This window comes from Antechinus flavipes, chromosome 2 (assembly GCF_016432865.1).
Source record: "Antechinus flavipes isolate AdamAnt ecotype Samford, QLD, Australia chromosome 2, AdamAnt_v2, whole genome shotgun sequence".
NCBI classification, from domain to species: domain Eukaryota; kingdom Metazoa; phylum Chordata; class Mammalia; order Dasyuromorphia; family Dasyuridae; genus Antechinus; species Antechinus flavipes.
Window position 1 is genome coordinate 36,397,366 of NC_067399.1, and position 16,370 is coordinate 36,413,735.

General features: G+C 43.3%; 3 gene segments (V, D, J or C); all 3 read left to right on the forward strand.

The window, feature by feature from the left end:
• Positions 1-590: 590 nt before the first annotated feature.
• On the forward strand, positions 591-1,345 carry LOC127546365 (immunoglobulin kappa variable 3-11-like). The segment is given in 2 exon segments: positions 591-653; positions 876-1,345. Coding segments are annotated over 2 exon segments (525 nt in total).
• A 4,207-nt stretch (positions 1,346-5,552) lies between these two features.
• LOC127547539 (immunoglobulin kappa variable 3-15-like) lies at positions 5,553-6,925 on the forward strand. The segment is given in 2 exon segments: positions 5,553-5,641; positions 5,841-6,925. Coding segments are annotated over 2 exon segments (558 nt in total).
• A 4,842-nt stretch (positions 6,926-11,767) lies between these two features.
• LOC127547538 (immunoglobulin kappa variable 3-11-like) lies at positions 11,768-12,754 on the forward strand. The segment is given in 2 exon segments: positions 11,768-11,870; positions 12,093-12,754. Coding segments are annotated over 2 exon segments (558 nt in total).
• Positions 12,755-16,370: the final 3,616 nt, after the last annotated feature.

The following is a 16,370-nucleotide window of genomic DNA, read 5'->3' on the forward strand; positions in this document are numbered from 1 at the left end:
TCAAATCATATCAGTTTCAGGTGCTGAACAATTTTCCATTTCCAAGGACTTAGCTGGGACCTCCTTCAGTAGCTGGGGCAGTTAGGGAAACACTCCAACAGAATTTATACAGCAACACTAGAAAATTACTCTGTTCCATTTTACTGACTCGATGCCTACAAATTTCTCCCTGATGATCAGACAGTCATGGCAATCACTGAATTAGTGAAGAGTATGATAAGAATCCTGCGTGATGGGCAGGAGCTTCAGGCTAGAAGGGAGAATAACCCCCTTGAAGTCACTGTCTACATTTGTGAGTCTCTTCCAGACTGATCCCATTCTGGTCCTGAGCTTTCTTGGCATCTCTGAGGTTCTCAAGGTTCATGGGACAGAGAAGGTTCTAAATCCACTATCCCCATCCCAAGGTCCCAGAAGGGGATCAGCTGCACTGATACAGCTCAGGGTTGTGAGGGGAGATCACTGGGCCTGCCTCTGAGCAGAAGCCTCCCTCCCTGGGCTGTTTTGCATGGCTCTCTCCCAGCCCAAGAAGCTCCTGCTGAGAGCAGCTATAAAAAGGCAGCTGGGGAGGCAGAGGCTGGACAGCTCAGAGCTCAGGCACATGGAGATGGGGTCCCAGGCTCAGATGCTCTTTCTCCTGTTATTCTGGATCCCAGGTGAGTGAGGAAGAGCAGGGACAGGCCTGTCTTTTGTCCCCCTGAGCAGGAGGGGGAGTGTGGGATTCTGAGGGTCAGAGAGAAAATATGGCTCTGAACTGGTGATCATGGGGGCAGGACCCAGAACTGAAGGTTTAATTCACCTCAGGGTCAGAGAGATTCTCCTGCTGGGAAGATGGCCCGGCGCTGTTCTCACTGTTTCTCTTGTGTTTGTGATTCCAGATGCCCGAGGGGCCGTTGTGCTGACCCAGTCTCCAGCCTCCCTGGCTGCGTCTCCAGGAGAGAGAGTCACCATGTCCTGCAGGGCCAGTCAGGGTATTAGCCAACACCTGCACTGGTACCAACAGAAACCAGGCCAGGCCCCCAGGCTCCTCATCTACTATGCTTCTAACCTGGCATCCGGGGTCCCTGCCCGGTTCAGTGGCAGTAGGTCTGGGACAGATTTCTCCCTCACAATCAGCAGCATGGAGGCCGAGGACGCTGCAGTCTATTACTGTCAGCAGGACTATAGCAGGCCTCCCACAGTGATACAGCCCCGAACAAAAACCTCCCCAGCAGCTGCTGAGGGAGCATCAGGGCCCCAGGGGCCTCTCCTTCCCCTCGGCTGGGCTGGGGGCAGCTTGTCTGGGCTGCTCGGGGGAGGTTTCTTTGTCTCAGAGGAAGATGCTGGGGCTGTGAGAATTCTCCCCTGATTTATTTTCCAGCCAAGAATCCACCAAAATGAATCCACAGAGTAGCTGGCCCTGAAATACGAGTCTCGTCCCCCGTGTCCATCACTTCTCTGCCAGGAGGGGGCAGCACATTTACTTCATCATTGGTCCCCTGGAAAGGAAAGGAAAGGAAAGGAAAGGAAAGGAAAGGAAAGGAAAGGAAAGGAAAGGAAAGGAAAGGAAAGAAAGGAAAGGAAAGGAAAGGAAAGGAAAGGAAAGGAAAGGAAAGGAAAGGAAAGGAAAGGAAAGGAAAGGAAAGGAAAGGAAAGGAAGGAAAGGAAAGGAAAGGAAAGGAAAGGAAAGGAAAGGAAAGGAAAGGAAAGGAAGGAAAGGAAAGGAAAGGAAAGGAAAGGAAAGGAAAGGAAAGGAAAGGAAAGGAAGGAAGGAAAGGAAAGGAAAGGAAAGGAAAGGAAAGGAAAGAAAGGAAAGGAAGGAAAGGAAAGGAAAGGAAAGGAAAGGAAAGGAAAGGAAAGGAAAGGAAAGGAAAGGAAAGGAAGGAAAGGAAAGGAAAGGAAAGGAAAGGAAAGGAAAGGAAAGGAAAGGAAAGGAAAGGAAGGAAGGAAAGGAAGGAAAAGAAAGGAAAGGAAAGGAAAGGAAAGGATCAGGATGATTTTAGAGAGGCTTGGAGAGACTTACATGAACTGATGCTAAGTGAAATGAACAGAACCAGAAGATCATTGTACACCAATATTACATGACGATCAATTCTGATGATGAAAGTCCAGTGACTTTCAAACAACGGGATGACTGCTGTCAGTTCCAATAATCTTGTGACAAAGAGAACCACCCAGAATGACAACTGTGGGAACAGAATGTGGATCACAAAATAACATTCTCTCTCTCTTTGTTGTTGTTTGCTTGCATTTTGTTTTCTTACTCATTTACCTTCCTATTTAATCTGATTTTTCTTGCAGCAAGAGAATTTTGTAAATATGTTTATACATATTGGATTTAGCATATATTTTTAAAATATATGTATAACATATATTGGATTGTTTGCCATCTAGGGGAAATGGTGGGGTAAGGAGGGGGAAAATCTGAAACACAAGGCTATGCAAGGGTCATGGTTGAAAAATTATCTCTGGGGCAGCGAGGTGGAGCAGTAGATAGAGCATCAGCCTGAAGTCAGGAGGACCTGAGTTCAAATCTAATTTCAGACACTAATTCCTAGCTTTGTGACCTTGGGCAATTCACTTGACCCCAATTGTCCCAGCAAAGAAAAAAATATATATATATATGTTTTGAAAATAAAAAGTTTTAAAAAATTAATTTTTTAAAAATTCAGAACAAATCTGCAAATATGTATTGTATCTAGGATATACTGCAACATATTTAACATATATAGGACTGCTTGCCATCTTGGGGGAGGGGGGTGGAGGGAGGGAGGGGAAAAAAACGAAACATAAGCTAGTGCAAGGGATAATGTTGTAAAAAAAAAATTATCCTGGCATGGATTCTGTCAATACAAAGTTATTATTAAATAAAATAAAATTTAAAAAAAAAATTCAGAACAAATGAAAAAATAATAAAAAATAAAAAGAAATATTCCTTTAAAAGAAAAGAAAAGAAAATTTTTAAAAAGAATGCTTCAATCTGCATTCAAACACCACCAATTCTTTCTCTAGTTATGAATAGCATTTTTTTTATCAAAAGTCTTCATAATGGTTTTAGATCCTTGTGCTATTGAGAAGATTTACAATATTACGGTTACTTTGTACACAGTACACTTCACATTGCATCAGCCCAAGTCCTTCTGGGTCTTTCTGAAAACATCCTGCTCATCATTTGTTATAGCACAAAAGTTATCCATCACAATTACATCCACAATTTTATAGACCATTCCCCAATTGATGGACATCTCCTCAACTGGAAATGCATGTGTTTCCCTCCGCTCATCTTTGGTTAAGCTAAACAATATTCTGACGATCCAAAAAAATGATGCAGGCATGCGTCTTACATCAGTAATGAATAATTTTCAGTCTAGGACAAAATGGGGGTAAGGAGGGGGAAAATCTGAAAGGCATCTTATATCAGTAATGAATAATTTTTAGTCTATGACAAAATGATCAATATCTTCTTTGTGTGACTTTATTTAGTGCTTAGCATGTCCAGCTCTTCCTAAGTCTTTTCTTTTTTAAATGTATTTATCTATTTCTTTAAAATTGAGGGGGGACCTCTCTTAGTTGTTGTTGTTGACAAAATTCTTGCCCGAGTCCTCTATAATAGGCTGGTCTTTCACCTGGAAAATAGTCATCTACCTGAGAGCCAGTGTGGCTTTAGAAGGGACTTCTTATTAAAAAGTAAAAGAATTCATCAGTGGAAAAATAAATAAAATATTCATTATCTGGAATGTGTTGCTTTGTGGCCGTATAAATGGAATTTATATGGTGCTTTAAAGTTAGGAAAGTGTTTTTAAAATACTAACCCTTCATCCATACAGCTGCACTGAGAGTTAGATGCTATTTTTATGCCCAAATTAGAGCTGAGGAAGCTGAACTAGATAGAGGATATGTGACTTGCCCAGGCTTTCAGAGCTAATAAGTGTTGGAGGATGCATTTGAACTCAGACCTTCTGCTTCCAGATCCAGCACGTTATTCACTGCACTACCTGGCCATCACAAGGTAGATATGGTTGACAAGTGAAGGTTTCAAAATAATGGAAATTCTCTTTTCTGGGGGCACGTGTCTCATCTATAATTCAGCCTCTGTTCTTGCAAATATCCAGCTGTGCAATAGATATTCTCTTGGAGAGAAAATACCACCCGGAGGCTATGGAGGACATAAGGATGGGAGCCCGGGATCAGGGTCTGGCTCTGGGACAGTAATGCTCATAGCCTGTGAGAGGGACTGGTCACGTGCAAGGGGGGAGAGAGACAGGACATGGTCATGGGAAGGAACAATGGGGGACAGCATCTGAGCACAGCCAGGACCCTGCCCCAGTAATAAGTGATAGGACAGGGAAGGACAGAGTTTCTGGGGAGGGGGCTGCAGTTTGAGGGGAAACATTATGGCCTCTGGGAGAGAAGTTTTCTTTCACTTCTATATCCAGTTCTAAGTTGTGATTGGGGAAAGGGGGGACATTGTTTGTTTAGGTAGCTATTTTTGAGGCAATCTGGTTATAGTGACTTGCCCAGGGTTACATAGTTAGTAAATAGCTGCTGGCACATTTGAACTCCAGGCATCCTGACTGCAGGGCCGGTGCTTGAGCCCCTGTACCACCTAGTGCCCACCAGGGGCCTTTAAAGGATCCCGTGGCTACTCTGTTTGCATGGGAATTCAAAACACTTAAGTTCCCAGATCATCTGCATGGATCAAAAAGGAAGGAAAAATGAGTTTCCCTTAGTGTATACGGGCCCATCCTCAGCTTGGTTTCTTATGCTGCCATTTCAATTAATGAATAAATTAATTAAACAGTACTGATTAGGCACTTATTAGGGGCAAAACTTTTGGTAAGACCTGGAGGTACAAGGGAAATGGTAAGATGGTCCCTTCTCCCCAGGAGCTCACAGGCAAAGGGAAGATGTCACCTATTGGAGATTTCTGTTGTATGTTTTGAAAGCCTTGTAGTTCTCCAAGTAGAGCAATAAAGTGATGTGAATTATTCTTCATTAAGGTAATTTCTTCTAATCAAATCATATCAGTTTCAGGTACTGAATAATTTTCCGTTTCCAAGGACTTAGCTGGGATCTCCTTCAGTAGCTGGGACAGTTGGGGAAACACTCCAACAGAATTTATACAGCAACACTAGAAAATTACTCTGTTCCCTTTTACTGACTCGATGCCTACAAATTTCTCCCTGATGATCAGTCATGGCAATCACTGAATTAGTGAAGAGTATGATAAGAATCATGAGTGATGGGCAGGTGCTTCAGGCTAGAAGGGAGAATAACCCCCTTGAAGTCACTGTCCACGTTTGTGAGTCTCTTCCAGACTGATCCCATTCTGATCCTGAGCTTTCTTGGCATCTCTGAGGTTTTCAAGGTTCATGGGACAGAGAAGGTTATAAATCCACTGGACTATCCCCATCCCAGAGACCAGAAGGGGATCAGCTGCACTGATACAGCTCAGGGTTGTGAGGGGAGATCACTGGGCCTGCCTCTGAGCAGAAGCCTCCCTCCCTGGGCTGTTTTGCATGGCTCACTCCCAGCCCAGGAAGCTCCTGCTGAGAGCAGCTATAAAAGGCAGCTGGGGAGGCAGAGGCTGGACAGCTCAGACTCAGGCACATGGAGATGGGGTCCCAGGCTCAGATGCTCTTTCTCCTGTTGTTCTGGATCCCAGGTGAGTGAGGAAGAGCAGAGACAGGCCTGTCTTTTGTCCCTTTGACAGTACAGGGAGGGTCAGAGAGCAAATGTGTCTCTGCATTGGTGATCATGGGACAGGACTGAAGGTTTAATTCACCACAGTGTGAGAAAGATTCTCCTGCTGGGAAGATGGCCCGGAGCTGTTCTCACTCTTTCTCTTGTGTTTGTGATTCCAGATGCCCGAGGGGCCGTTGTGCTGACCCAGTCTCCAGCCTCCCTGGCTGCATCTCCAGGAGAGAGAGTCACCATGTCCTGCAGGGCCAGTCAGAGCATTGGCACCAACCTGCACTGGTACCAACAGAAACCAGGCCAGGCCCCCAGGCTCCTCATCTACTATGCTAACAGTCTGGCATCCGGGGTCCCTGCCCGGTTCAGTGGCAGTGGCTCTGGGACTGATTTCTCCATCACAATCAGCAACATGGAGGCTGAGGACGCTGCAGTCTATTACTGTCAGCAGGACTATAGCAGGCCTCCCACAGTGATACAGCCCCGAACAAAAACCTGCCCAGCACCTGCTGAGGGAGCATCAGGGCCCCAGGGGCCTCTCCTTCCCCTTGGCTGGGATGGGGGCAGCTTGTCTGGGCTGCCTCGGGGGAGGTTTCTGGGTCTCAGAGGAAGATGCTGGGGCTGTGAGAATTCTCCCCTGATTTATTTTCCAGCCAAGAATCCACCAAAATGAATCCAGAGTAGCTGGCCCTGAAATTAAGTCTGATCAACCGGGTCTATCACTTCTCTGCCAGGAGGGGGCAGCACATTTACTTCATCATTGGTCCCCTGGAGAGAAATGATTGGTCATTTTAGGGTCAGGATTTCTCCCCCATCTCTGCTGGATCCTTCCCCAGATCCTGCCCTCTAACTGTAGCTGCCCCTCGGGGCTCTATCTCGGCCCCCATTCTCTTCTCCTCTATATCACTTCCCTTGGTGACATCATCAGCTCCCATGGATTGAATTTCCATTGCTTTGCTGAGAAGTCACAGATCTCCCTCTCCTGCCCCATCTCTCTCCCACCCTCCAAACTGGCATTTTAGACAACACAGATTGGAAACCCAGTAGACATTTTAGCCTCGCTGGGTCCAAAACAGCACTTGCTCTCTTTCTGACTTAAGCTTCCCCTTCTGCAACTTTTCCCTGTCAATGGGCAAATAACAGGCTTTGAAATAATTTCAGACTCCTACTGATCTCCCCACTGTCTCCCACTGCCCCCGTCCTCCCCACATCTGAGTCCTGTGCTGTAGCTTCTAGGGAGGAAATAGCAATAACCCCTAAGTGCCCCAACCTGGGGAGTGATCTAGTTAAAAATGACACGGGATATATGTATCCCCTGTATGACCGGGCTGCTGAGCCCACAAACACTGCTGACTCTCAGATCTGTGATCAAGTAAGAAGCAATAATAACGAGGTGCTTAAAGTTGTCCCAGGTTCAGAACAAAATTTGGTGCCCACCACTTAACCTAGTGATGTTCCAGGCCTAAAGACACACCTCCAGCAGATTCCCCATGAGCTCTGCCCAAAGAATTATGGGTATTGCCCCTGTGCACAAAGTCAGAAGCAGAGCACTCCTCAACTCCGCCTCTAAGCCATAAAATTATAGTATGTCAGTCACATGAACCACCAGGTCCCTCTCACTTTCCCCTAAACATTTACTTTCTAGCTCTTGTTTTTTTTTTTTTTTTTGCCAACTTCTTTTGGAATCTAGCCTCCTTTATTTGGCAATGCAATTATAATAAACTTTGCTCCTTGACTTAGAGATGGGTCCCCTTTTAACCCCAAGGTGAGCTGTCACCAAAACCTATTAATTTCCCCTTTGCAATCTCTCTCGGATATTCCTTCTCCTCTCCTCTGACACGGCCAGTGTCTGGTGCCCAGAGCTGCTGAGGAAGCTGCCTGCTCATCCTTTCCCCATCCTAATCCATCCTCCATTCAGCTAACACTGTGAGTTTTTTCAGAAGCTCCGGTCTGACTGTGTCATCCAGTGAATTCCAGGAGCTCCCTGTGGCCTCCAGAATGAAGCACCAGGGTTTATGTTTGATATTCAAGGACTTTGATGACCTTTCATATAACTTTCCAGGCTTCTTTCACCCTGATGTTCCAGCACTTAATCTTCATTTCAATGATACCAGCCTCCTAGATGAGCCACAAGGAAGGCCCTCCATCTGTTGACTCTGAACACTTGCTTTGGGTGTCCTTTATGTCTAGAAAACCCTCCCTCCTTTTTTCCATTTATTGATTTCCTTTGTGTTAAGTAAGATCCCACTTTTGCAGGAAGTCTTTCCCAACACCTCTTCATTATGGTGCTTTCCCTCTGTGAATTATTTCTATTGATCCTGTACATAACTTGTGTGCATGTATCACTTGCCTATTGTCTCCCCATTAGATTGTAAGCTCCTTGAGGGCAGGCACTATCTTTTGACTCTTCCAAGCTTCCTACCCATGGAACAGAGGCACCTTCTTCTAATAGGATTCCATCTTATATCTATTCACAGTCTTCATTGCTCTCAAAGGTCTACTGTGGCCATTTAAAACTTTCTTGTTGTATTGTCCTGACTTACACTCTCATCTTTTAATCCTTTACTTCAACATTTTCATTTCTCCTTATTCCTTATTTGCTGCAGTGAAGCCACTTTGAGTACCTTTTGAGGTATTAGTCCTTTCCTTCCCCTGTTAGGTCGATATGATTTCATAACTGACAGCCACTCTTTCTGGAAAGAACTGTTTGAAAGACACTTCAATGTCCTTGATTTCCTGGTAGTTAGAATCAGACTTTAATTAAGTCTATTGTCTCTGTGATCCTAAGCAAGGCTCTTAACCTCTCCAAGATTTAATAATAATAATAATCAATAGGATTTCTATTGTATTTTAAGGTTTCCAAAGCACTTTTCATGTTTATTTAATGTCTACTTTTTATTTCTCTTACAAAATACTTAATAATTCTCTATCCCATTAAAGATCCATTTTACCCTGCATGATTATACTCAGATTAACTGGGAAAGGAGAAAGTGCCAGGAACCTCATACTTAAAACTCTTGTGATCCATAGAAAGAAAAAAATATATGGCAAAACCCCAGAAAGAAAGTATTTCAAGGCACAAGGAATGATTCGATAGGACAAAACATCCAGTAGCATCTAGGAAAAAACACAGAAAATCTTGGAAAATAATATTCCATAAGACAATGATATGAAAATCAAGTACTTTATTCTGCCCATCTGAGGTCAATCATGCAGGGAACAAAACTGACCTTTAATAGAATAGAGAACTCTCAAGTATTTTGAACAGGACATAATTAAGTTTTTCCCCCATATGTAGTACACAGGGAAATTGTTGGGACTGCCTCAAGAGAGGTTTTTCAGGCCTCAGAGAAAGAGACTGAGATGGACTAATTTCTGTTTTGCTTTAGTTTCCATGAAATGATGGAATAGCCACACCTATAATTTCATTTTGCCTGGAAACTCCTGGAGGAAGAGATATTCGTAAATTCCCCTCCCATTTCCTCTCTCTATTCCAAGTTTTCCTATTACTCTTCATCCATACAGTCTCCCAGGATAAGTTGAGTGTCATCCTTGACTCCTCTCTCAACTTATATGAAAAAATAACCTTTTGTCAAGTCTCATCACTTTTACTTTCAGAATGGTTCTCTTATAAGTGAACTGCTCTTCATATAAGCCAAGCTCCAGCCTAGGGGAAATAATTACCTCCAGCAATAGATTATCCATCACATTTTTACAAAACTAATATTGCCTAGAGATAACTATTACCTCCAAAAGCAAATTCAACATACTCTCTTTGGCATTCAAAGCTCTTCCTACACGAGGGCGCTGATTATATTTGTCATTAACCTCCAGTTTCTCCAGTCTTGGGGAAGAAATTTCCTTGAGTGTCTTATGATATGTTACCTATGTTGTCAGAAGTGTGAAGTGCTTAGTTTTGCTGATCTGCTTTTTCACGTTTTTTTTTTTCACAATCTTTGCTACATCATAGATCTTGCTGACCTGAGGATGTCATTGGGATAAATTAAAAAACAAAAGAAAACAATAAAAGTATAATAAAATATTCTTGAAAAAAATGAGAGTGTAAGTCAGGACAATACAACCATAAAGTTTTAAATGGCCACAGTAGAACTTTGAGAGCAACGAAGACTGTGAATAGATATAGAATAGAATCCTATTAGAAGAAGGTGCCTCTGTTCCATGGGTAGGAGGCTTGGAAGAGTCAATTATTATACTTTTATTGTTTTCTTTTGTTTTTAATTCTTGGAGGTTTTTGGGAGGAAATTATAGGAATAGCAACAACAAGAATGACATTTACACGGTGCTTTAATATTTGAAAGTTGTTTCAGAAATATTAACTCTTTTACTCCACAAGCAGAATGTGAATTAGGTGCTATATTTACCCCCAATTCAGAGATGAGGAAGTTGAACTAGTCAGTGTTGGAGGCTGGGTTTGAATTCAGAGCTTCCTGATTCTGGGTTCCCTGGGCTCTCCCCTGCCCTCCCTGGCCATCCCTAGGCAGTCTTGATTGACAAAGGGAAGGTTTCATAATAATGGAAACACTCCTGTCTGAGGGCACGTGTTTCATCTGTCAATGCAGCCTCACTGTTCTTCCCAATACCCAGCAGTGCAATAGCTCCGATCCTGCAGCAGGAGAGAAAATATGACCTGGAGGTTGGGGAAGGGGAACAGGGCTGGAGCCAGGGGCCAGGGTCTGTCTGTGGGATAGTGACCCTCAGTGTCTGTGTCTGAGGACAGGGACTGACCGTGTGCAGGGGGACAGAGACAGGGCACGGTGATAGGGAGGAGCAATGGGGAAGGAGCAGCTGCTGAGCACAACCAGGACCCTGCCCCAATGACCACTAAGGGGCTGGAAAGGAGCAGGGATGGAGAGAAGCTGGGCTAGCCCTTGGGGCCAACGTATTGGCAGAGCCCGGAGGTGTTTCTGGAGAGGGGATTGCAGCCTGCTGGGGAGTGCCATGGTCTGGGGGAGAGAAATTTCCTTTCACTTCTAGATCAGATTCTAGGTTGGGAATCAGTGACATTGGATGCCCTTTTTTCTTTGCTCCTTTCCCACTTTTTGAAGGCAGTCAGGGTTAGGTGATTTTCCCAGGGTCACATGATAAACAGCTTCTGTCACATTTGAGCTCCAATCCTCCTGACTGCAGGGCTCTACCCACTGTACCCCTGGGCAGTTCCTGGTGCTTTCCAAAGGAAAGCTCCTCAGTTTGCATGGGAATTCACATCCCAAAGTTCTCAGATCATCTGTGTGGAGTTATGAAAGAAGAAAAATGACTTTCCCTTAGTGTATCAGGGCCTATCCAAAGCTTGGCTTCTTCTACTGCCCTTTTAAATACGTTAATGACCCAAACAAAACTGATTCGGCATCGATTATGGGCCAAGCCCTGCGCCAACAGCTGGAGACACAAGGGGAACAGTAAGGTGGTCTCTGCTCCCCAGGTGTTCTCGGGGCACTGAAGGGAGATATCGCATATGGGAGATTTGTGCTGCAGGTTGGAGGGAAAGGCCTTGGAGTTCTCCAGATACAGCGGTGAAGTGATTATAACTCCTCTTCATCAATGTCATTTCTTTCCATTAAACCAGATTCGTTTCAGCTGCTGAACAATTTTCATCTCCAAGGACTTTGGTAGCAGGAGCTTTTTTATGTAACTGTGATAATTGTGTAGCTGATAAAAAAAACTCCAGCACTAGGAAAGGCTTCAGTTCTGTTGTACTGACTCCAGTGACGACAAATCCCTCCCTGAGGATCACACAGTCATAGGACATGCTGTGAACTACACGGGAGTGTCATAAGAAACTGTGCGTGATGGGCAGGTGCTTCAGACTAGAATGGAGAATAACCTCCTTGAAGGAATTGACCCCATGTGTGAATCTCTTCCAGGTGAGACCCCATCTAGTTCTGAACTTTCCTGCCATCTTTGAAGTTTCCAAGCATCACAGGACAGAATATGTTCCAGCCCCACTGGGATATCCCCATCCCAGGGTCTCAGCCAGCAAATGAGATCACTGGGCCTGCCTCTGAGCAGAAGCCTCCCTCCCTGGCCTGTTTTGCATGGCTCACTCCCAGCCCAGGAAGCTCCTGCTGAGAGCAGCTATAAAAAGGCAGCTGAGGAGACAGGGGCTGGGCAGCTCAGACTCAGGCACATGGAGATGGGGTCCCAGGCTCAGATGCTCTTTCTCCTGTTGTTCTGGATCCCAGGTGAGTGAGGAAGAGCAGGGACAGGCCTGTCTTTTGTCCCCCTGAGCAGGAGGGGAAGTGTGGGATTCTGAGGGTCAGAGAGAAAATATGGCTCTGAACTGGTGATCATGGGGGCAGGACCCAGCACTGAAGGTTTAATTCACCTCAGGGTAAGAGAGATTCTCCTGCTGGGAATACGGCCCGGGGCTGTTCTCACTGTTTCTCTTGTGTTTGTGATTCCAGATGCCCGAGGGGCCATTGTGCTGACCCAGTCTCCAGCCTCCCTGGCTGCATCTCCAGGAGAGAGAGTCACCATGTCCTGCAGGGCCAGTCAGGGTATTAGCTATTACCTGCACTGGTACCAACAGAAACCAGGCCAGGCCCCCAGGCTCCTCATCTACTATGCTAACAGTCTGACATCCGGGGTCCCTGCCCGGTTCAGTGGCAGTGGGTATGGGACAGATTTCTCCCTCACAATCAGCAATGTGGAGGCTGAGGACGCTGCCGTCTATTACTGTCAGCAGAGTAATAACTGGCCTCCCACAGTGATACAGCCCCGAACAAAAACTTGCCCAGCAGCTGCTGAGGGAGCATCAGGGGCCCAGGGGCCTCTCCTTCCCCTCAGCTGGGCTGGGGGCAGCTTGTCTGAGCTGCCTCGGGGGAGGTTTCTGGGTCTCAGAGGAAGATGCTGGGGCTGTGAGAATTCTCCCCTGATTTATTTTCCAGCCAAGAATCCACCAAAATGAATCCACAGAGTAGCTGGCCCTGAAATTAAGTCTGATCAACCGTGTCTATCACTTCTCTGCCAGGAGGGGGCAGCACATTTACTTCATCATTGGTCCCCTGGAGAAAAATGATTGCTCATTTTAGGGTCAGGATTTCTCCCCCATCTCTGCTGGATCCTTCCCCAGATCCCAGATTTTGGGATAATAATTCATTATTTGACAAAAACTGCTGGGATAACTGGAAATTAGTATGGCAGAAATTAGGCATAGACCCACACTTAACACCATATACCAAGATAAGATCAAAATGGGTCCATGATTTGGGCATAATGAACGAGATTATAAATAAATTAGAGGAACATAAGATAGTTTATCTGTCAGACTTGTGGAGGAGGAATGAATTTGTGACCAAAGATGAACTAGAGACCATTACTGATCACAAAATAGAAAATTTTGATTACATCGAATTAAAAATCCTTTGTTCAAACCAAACTAATGCAAACAAGATCAGAAGGGAAGCAAAAAACTGGGAAAACATCTTCACAGTTAAAGGTTCTGATAAAGGCCTCATTTCCAAAATATATAGAGAATTGACTCTAATTTATGAGAAATCAAGCCATTCTCCAATTGATAAATGGTCAAAGGATATGAACAGACAATTTTCAGAGGATGAAATTGAAACTATTATCACTCATATGAAAGAGTGTTTCAAATCACTATTGATCAGAGAAATACAAATTAAGACAACTCTGAGATATCACTACACACCTGTCAGATTGGCTAAGATGACAGGGAAAAATAATGATAAATGTTGGAGGGGATGTGAGAAAACTGGGACACTGATGCATTGTTGGTGGAACTGTGAACGAATCCAACCCTTCTGGAGAGCAGTCTGGAATTATGCTCAAAAAGTTATCAAACTGTGCACACCCTTAAACTTATCTGGCTTGCTTCTTGGGAGAGGTTTCCATGTGTCAGAGGGAGATGCTGTGACTTTTGACAATTTCCTGATTTTCTTTCCAGTTACTTACAAAGGAGTGACACAATTTAAGTAATTAGTTCACACCCCAAAAGTAATTTTCTCTCTTCCATACCTGACCAAACACCCCCTCTCCAAATCCTTAGAAAAACTCTTATAGTCTTTGATAGGAGACCTCTGGTGCATGGGAACAGATTCCCATAGGAGCAGTGGACAAAGCCAGGCATGTGGTCAGGAAGGCCTAAGTTCAAATAAGCTACTTCCTAGTAGTATGGTTCTGGGCAAATTAGTTAACATTTGTTTCAATTTTTTATTTTTAAATTGGCAACTATAATAGCATCTGCCTCCTAGGATGGTTGTGAAAATCAAGTGAGAAAGTGATTGTGAAATGTTTAGTAGTGTTCTTGGCACTTAGTAGGAGTCATAGGAATGCTGGGTGTTATTATTGTCACTATTTACAGTAATGGATTATTACCTTTCTACATAGTTCTCACTCCCAGGGAGTCTGTTCTTAGGGTAAGTCTAAAATCAGCTTCTCTGCACTTTTCCCACTCTGCTCAACTTTCTGTGATTTGGTACAAGACAAGTTATCCCTTCATCCTTGTCACATCCCTTTTGATAGTTGAAGGTAGTTTCTACATGTCCCATGTTGATCCTGCCCCAAGCTCAGCCTCCCTGATCCTTCAGATGACTTTCCCGTCTCTTGGCCTCTGGCCCTTTTCCCATCCTGGCCGCTTCCCTCTCTCTGGACACCAGCCAGCTTCAGGCCATTTTCCAACCCAGGAGGGAAAGCAGGATTCTATGGGATCTCTGACCAGGGCAAACCTAGAACAGCTTGGGACCTAGGAGGGAGTTACTGGCCTCCTGACAGAGAAGGGATGGACACAAAGGACAGAGCCCTATATTTCAAGCATGGCTCCTGTGTGAATTCAGTTTGTTGGACTTTTATTTGTGGTTTCACTAAGGCTGAACATCAGGAAAGCATAACAGTCTGTCACACACTGCCTGGAGTCTGGGTCTTTCAGCTCTGCAGATGCCAACTCAGCCATGCATGGCGATGATGTGAGAAAAATGTGAAATAATATGCTTCAATCTGGATTCAGACTCTATAGTTCTTTCTCTCTGTATGGATAGCATTTTCCAGCATGATTCTTTTGGAATTTCCTTGGATCAATTTTTTGCTGAGAAGATTTATGTCTAGGAAATTTGATCATTGCCAAATGTTGTTGTTGTGGACAATGTTCACCCGGTTCTGTTCGCTTCACCTAACATCAGTTCATATATGTCCTTCCAGGTTTTCTATCATCTGTCAGCACAACAGTGCTCTTATAGCACAACAGTATTTCATTCCACTCATATACCAAAATTTGTTCAGTCATTCTCCGATTAATGAACATCTCAACTTCTAATCCTGGCTATCACAAAAAGAGCTGCTTTAAATATTTTTGTACATATGGGACGTGTTCCATTATTTATGATCTATTTGGGAGATAGATTTAGTAGAGGTGTTTTAGGGTATGTGTAGATTTATGCTCCTTTAGTCATAATTCCAAACTGATCCTGAGAATGATTGGATCTGGGTAAAGAATCAAGATGGCACAGTGAAAGTAGGGTTTCCCTCAGTCCTCCTCTAGACCTCTTCAAATATCTTTAAATAATAATATTATATATATAATATGTAAATATATATATACACAAATATGTATACACACATATATATACATACATATATGTATACACACACACACACACACACACATATATCTTTAAATAACAAATTTGGTCAAATTGGAAAGTAGTTACAAAAACCCATTGAGGAATATAATTCCTTAAAAATTAGAATTGAATAAATGGAAGCTAATGATTTTAGGAGAAATCAAGATACAATAAAGCAAGTCCAAAAAGAATGAAAATATGAAAAATAATATAAAATATCTCACTGGAAAAACAACTGACCTGGAAAATAGATCCAAGAAAGATAATCTAAGAATTTTTGTTGTACCTGAAAGCCAGGATCCAAAAACAAAAAGCCTAGACATCATCTTTCAAGAAATAGTCAAGGAAAACCCTTTTAATTCTAGAACCAGAGGGCAAGTTAGAAATTAAAAGAATTCACGGATGAAAAATATCCCAGAATAAAAACTCCCAAGAATATTATAGACAAATTCATATTGTAAGCTTCTGGAAAGAAACAATTCAAATATAGAGGTGCCACAGTCAGGATAAGATAAAATTTAGCAACATCTACATTAAGGATCAGAGGACTTGGAATATGATATTCTGGAAAGAAATGGAGCTAGAATTGCAACCAAGAATCACCAACTTTGTAAAATGCAGTGTGATATGTCAGGGGAAAAGATAAACATTCAAGGAAACAGAGGATTTTCAAGCATTTGTGATGAAATGACTGTAAATGAAGAGAATGGTTACATCAGTTCAAAACTGCACCAACAATGCATTGGTTTTTCAATTTTTTTCACCTCCTCTCCAAAATAGGTCAACCATCTTTTCTATCATATTAGCCAACCTATTATTTTGCATTTCTCTAATCAATAATGTCGGACCATTTCTTGTTTTGACATAGCTTTAATTCTGTTACCTGAAAATTATCTTTTTTAACGATTTATTAATTTATCAATTGGGGAATAAGTTGTATTCTTATAAATTTGATTCCTCTTTATATTTTTGAAGTGAGGACTTTATCAGACATGCCAGCAGCAAAAATTGTTTCCACAATTTTGGCTTGCCTTTTAATTTTGGTTGCCTTGACTTTGTGCAAATCTTCTTAAATTTAATGTAATCAAAATTATCCATTTG